General features: G+C 28.2%; 2 protein-coding genes across 2 annotated transcripts in view; both read left to right on the forward strand.

Annotated features, from left to right (window-relative positions):
* Positions 1–1088, forward strand: part of LOC106682342 (endocuticle structural glycoprotein SgAbd-4) — a 5315-nt gene extending 4227 nt beyond the window's left edge. The window contains exon 3 of the mRNA XM_014423145.2: positions 703–1088. Within this exon, the coding sequence (XP_014278631.1) occupies positions 703–991 (289 nt within the window). The 3' untranslated portion in view covers positions 992–1088. The remainder of the gene's footprint in view (positions 1–702) is intronic.
* A 2790-nt stretch (positions 1089–3878) lies between these two features.
* The window catches only part of LOC106682343 (endocuticle structural glycoprotein SgAbd-4), a 6389-nt gene continuing 4426 nt past the window's right edge, over positions 3879–5841 (forward strand). Inside the window, exon 1 of the mRNA XM_014423146.2 lies at positions 3879–3898. Within this exon, the coding sequence (XP_014278632.1) occupies positions 3890–3898 (9 nt within the window). The 5' untranslated portion in view covers positions 3879–3889. The remainder of the gene's footprint in view (positions 3899–5841) is intronic.

The following is a 5841-nucleotide window of genomic DNA, read 5'->3' on the forward strand; positions in this document are numbered from 1 at the left end:
TTTTTTTTTTATTTTAGTATGTATGAGATCATTTATCAATATTACCTATTGCCCACAACTGTGTGGCAGATTGTAATATCTATCAATAAATAAATCTATCAATTATAAAAAAAAAAAAATCAATTCAATTTTTTTTTTTTAAATGTTACTTACACCACTCCAACTTTAACCCTCATATTTAGTCAACCCACCAAATACTGTCTATATTACCAGTGCCTATTTTATGAATAAATATTTGCATTCAATAATGAAAACAAATTTGTTCATTTCAAATTAACATTGATTTCGCTGGTAAGACTAAGTTATACTTTCCTTACTATTTGATATTCATTTTCCTTGATTATCTGTCTTTAATTTTAAATGTTATTTTGAACGTTAAGCTGTAAAACCCGTGGTAGTAAATGTCATTATTATTGTGTCATATTTCATGTTCTGAAAAAAAAAAATATATATATTAAATAAAAAAAAAAAAGGAAGAGCACTTTGACCATTAGGCTTTTATAATATTTTTGAAAAAGTTTATTTCACAATCCTCTTTAACTGAGGGTGTAAATATCAAATTTCCCTTGACAATTTTTTTGGAACAATCGAAATTTTAGTGGATTGAATCTTGAAGCCCACATCTATCAGGCTGCAGGTAATGTATTTGACAGGTGCAAAATACTATATTTCTTTATTATTAATTGAATGCTTCAATTACAGCTACGAGACAGCCAACGGTATCAGGGCACAAGAATCTGGATCACTGAAGCCCGCTCAAGACCCTAAGGACGGACAGGTCGTGGTGGCGCAGGGATCTTACTCGTATACCGCAGATGATGGTACAGTCATCACCCTCACCTATGTGGCCGACGATGTAGGAGGTTTCCAAGCTCAGGGTGATCATCTGCCAACTCCACCACCAATTCCAGAGGCCATCAAGAGGGCTCTAGATTTCATCGCATCTCAACCTCAGCAACCACAAGGACAGCCACCAAGAAGAATAAAGTAGAATATGTGGTATAGAATCTGAAACATTATTTTATTTTTTATAAAAAAAAAAATCTGAAAATGTGTAAATAAATGTGTGTACCATGAAGTAAAATTTATATATACCAATTTCTACTTGTCCGTGTACAAAGGATTGGTTTATCATGCCTTTGCTATTTACAATAGATAATTTAAACAAAAAATAATAATAATAAATCGAGGGGATATAATATGAAGGTTTCCTCAACAAAGCGTTTAAAAATATTTTATCAAAAATTTAAAAAAAAAAATGATCTAGAAAATATTAAAATTATTTTAATTGCTATGGAAAAAAGACCATAAATAGAGGCGTTTCTGTTATTATTTGAAGTGCTTTTTTATCGTAGATATTTCCAAGTTTATTATTCACATTTCGGCTTTTTGTGTCAAAAAATAATTGCAATCCCGGTTAGACGATAAACATATTTTCACTAATCTAATGTTATTTATTATTATCGACCTCTTGAAGGTGCCAGATCGTTTCGGTTCACCTTGGACAACTGGTGGAAAAGTGGTTCTGGAGCTGCTGGTTGCCCAGAACGAAGAGGTATTTATATATTTTGTGACACTGAGATATTACAAGACAGTAAAAAAATGAAGGTATATTCCGTAATGCAGTCTTTAAATGAAACATTGAATAATAAATGTGAGAGTTATTAAAATGACTTTTTTTTTGTATCTATAATCTATATAACCTCTAACTAAGTTTAAGGAACAATAGTAGTATTTAATTATTTTGTGACCCTTTAAAATTATGATAGTTAAATGAAGACTATGAGTCCTTGTTATAGATAGAGGAAATAATTTATTTGTGGCTGTAGATGTACGGGGACCTACAGGAGTAGGGTTCATGTGGTGCTTGTACATACCACTTCGTAATAGTAGAATAGTCTGCTGCTGAACCATTAAGTTCCTCATGAGAGTTACTTGGAAATAAAGTAGAGTACCCATTAAAAATAACTAATTCACGAATGTTATTTCTGATTTCCCTGAAAGAATAAAACTGATCTTTAAACTGGTCAAATGATTTTTTTAATAAACTAAATTGATTCGGGTTAGGTAAAATGGTACGACTAAGAACAACAATTGTATTGATTCCTTAGAGTTTGACCTTAGGAAAAACAACCTGAATTAGTAAGTATTGATCCACATTCATTGATATGTTGAATAAAGCATGGAAATAAGAAATAATTTTGGTATACTAGATAAATAAAAAATATGGAAAAGTGATTGGTTTGAGCGTAGTTCTTGTTACAGAGAGAAAATGTAATAGAAAAATGAGATTTTACACCTGAATTACTATACTATTACGATATATGTTGGAAATGTTTAAAATAGGAAAAAACATATAAAGAAAATAGTTAATTACAATACTACTGACAATATAAATTAATTAATAATAACATCCATATAAAATAATTATATTTATTACGAAATTATAACATTAATTATGAATTTATATTACTAATAATGAAGTAGCAATATTAATTATGGATCAGTATTACATATACCCGGTCTGGATTGGCCAAAATTTTTGGTAGCAGTGGAGATTAAAAATTGAACAGTCCGCTTTCTACATGTGTTGGTAAAATCAGAATTAGGTTAATGTCCATGCAGACTATATGTGTATGAAATTTAAATATGAAAATGAAATGACATAAAGGCATAATAAACACTAGTAAAATCTAAACTTAATAAATATCTTCAATAAACTGAATTATATATATTTTTATTTTAGAGAATGAAATTTATTCAATCATGCTGCCCAAATACATCGGGTTGCTACATTACACAGCATACTGATCAATCCGTGATCGGACATATATAAATTACATTTTTTGATATGATACAATATAATAGAAAGATAACATTTTTTTTTCCACAGTATTCTTTTACAATTAATATCAGTCTACAAACTAGATACAAGCTTTTCAATTTATTCCATTTTTTCCCCCTCCATTTTACAACCCTCATTTCATTTTATCAACTAATTCCCCTATATAACAAATATTAGAGTATTAAAAAAAGGAGTGTAAATATATCATATACTATCAGGAATAATAAATTTGGGCTCGGGTAAGCAAAACTAGTGGATGGAATGATACAGTACAGAAAACAGACTAGTTGATATGAAACCAGATTACTTCCTTGATTGCTAAAAGCTATAAAATGAAAAATAAATCGAATCAAAGTCGAATATTTTTTTTTTTTTCACTTCCTTAAAAACAAAGAAGTAGTTAGTAAGACAATCACGATCAAGTTTGTTATCTCTTCTTCCAGAACAATCTTTATACAAAATGTTATTATTTTTTTTTCAGCCGACTTCTAAGATCCAGAACAGCAAAATACTTAAATAATATAAGAATGAATTTTAATCAACGGACATTTTGCTACATCATAAAAACATGCAATATCTTATACATTAAATTATATTTATAAAAAAAGTATATGACTAAATTTAGTGACGAATTTATTATTTAGTCCTACGTTCTAAGTTTTCTTAGCCTAAGAGATGACTTTCCTATTTTTTATGATTATTACAATTAATGCAAATGTAAATTCAAAATATATTTATAAAAGATTGCACTATGCGTATGTTAAAACTCTCTACTGTTCATTTTTAGCTTTAGCACCACATATTAATATTTAAAAAAGAAATATAACTATTTATTTTTAACATTTAATTTGAACTTGAACTTCAAAATTTCTCCTTAGTATGTATGTAGCGTCCTCTAAAAATTGTTTTGCAATCTAACGGAGGGCACCCTTTTGTGATGGAGCCCGGCGGAGTCTTCCCATTGGCTAGAAGATTCCCCTCCGCCTAGCTATATATAGCTTGCTATTAGTTGTTAATTCACAGTTAGATACACTCTACAACAACATGATAAGGGTAAGTTTAGAAATTTTTAGTATATGAAATAATGATCAAACTTAATTTTTTTTTTTTAAGTTTCCTTAAATATTTTTTAAATTAAAATTAAAAAGCATTTTTTGGAACAAATGTGATTTTTTTTTTTTACAAATTAGTTTTTTGCAGCATAAATATAGAATGTTATGCATATAGTAAGCAGCTAGAATCAGTATGTAATAGCCAAAAAAATTCCATCTTTCAAAAATGATTGTGGAATTTAAAGGTTTTGACATGTCAAGAATTAAGTGTACTGACTGTTGATTTTTTTTTTTTACGTTAACAAGAAAAACGATGCTTTTCTTTAATTCTAATAAAATTTTTAGCATCATGATGTCTTTGACATTTATTTTTAAATTAAATATATTTATACTACAAAATCATGATTAAAAATATAATGTATGTAAATATAAGTCCTTGATCAATGAGTAAATTACTTATTCAATGTTCAATGTGGTCTAATATAAAATTTTCTAGATACACACAATTTAATTTTCAATAATACATTAAAATATTTAAATTAGCTATCCCTATCCCTAGTTAATTTGCATAAACATTTATTTATTATTATTATTTTTTTTTTAAGAATAGTCAAAGTTGTTGTAAGATTACCTTCAACCTAGTTATTTCCAGACAAAAGTCCTTAAATAAGTAATTGATTATCTGGATTATCTCTATAGGAAGTTTGGTGAGTCAGTTCTTTAAAAAATTTCCTTTTGAGGTTAATGACTTCCAATTTAATTAAATTTCTTTATTAAAATTATCACTACATGGTACAACGTTTCGGGACTACTGTCCCATATTCTTGCACCTTAAACCTCATAATTTCTCCTAAGAAATCATGTTACAATTTGTGCACCTTCACTACTCCTTAGCACAGCCATTTTTATATAAATAAAATAAATATATTATAATTTTAATAAAGAAATTAGAAGTCATTAACTTCAAAAGGAAATTTTTTTAAGTAATTGATTATCATTTTCATGTGCTGAACTGAATCATTCCTTTTGCTGCAATATTTCCACAAGATCTTACAGAATCTTTATTATTGTGGTCCAAACATAAATAGATTTATTTTCATGAAGATACAACTTTTATGAATTTTATAGAAGTTATACATTTTATATCAAATATAAAATAAAATAAAAAAAATTTGATTCCATCATTGCAACTCTACTGCTTTCCAAGGCGTATCATTGCGACAAACCGGCCTATGACCTTCATTAGCATCAAATCCTCATAAAGATTACTTGTCCTTTATCGGCTCCAGGTGATGTTTTCATAGAACTAAAAAAATAAAATAAACAAGTGATAAACGCCTTGACACTGCTTGGAAATGTTATTGAATCAATCGTAAAATACAACATTTCGATACTCATTTCAAAACAAAAATCAGTTTATTTTGAGAATTATAGCATGAATATTTTGTTATCAATTGATATAATCAAGTAAAAAAAATGTTGTATGTCCTTTTTCCTTTCTGCTTTGAGTCCGACATCCGACAAAAAAATTGTTCCCTAATATTTTAACTGAACATCTGGAATTTTCCAAGAAATGTATAACTTTCGATCAATTATGCAAATAGTGTGAATGGAATCTAATCCGAAATAATTCAAAATATTCATAGAGGAAAAGAGTAATACGTTTTATCTACTCTACCGATACTACTGGCCTGTTGTTTTTTTTGTACTGTTTTCAACTCACTCATCCTCCTCTAGCTTTTAATAGGAGTGACGCGATTAGGAGAGAAGTACCAGGATCTCCGGAGTGCTCTCCTTATAGGCTCCTCAGAGCTCAGTTGGGAGTTCCCCGGACTAAATGTATATATTTTAAATAGGAATGATTCTGATCAAGAGGTTATTTTACTTTAAGTTTAATTTTGTTTATTTTTTTAATTAGAATTAATTATTATTTTTAATTATTTT

The sequence above is a fragment of the Halyomorpha halys genome, unplaced genomic scaffold (genome assembly GCF_000696795.3).
Source record: "Halyomorpha halys isolate HHAL.00 unplaced genomic scaffold, Hhal_1.1 Scaffold408.1, whole genome shotgun sequence".
NCBI lineage: Eukaryota > Metazoa > Arthropoda > Insecta > Hemiptera > Pentatomidae > Halyomorpha > Halyomorpha halys.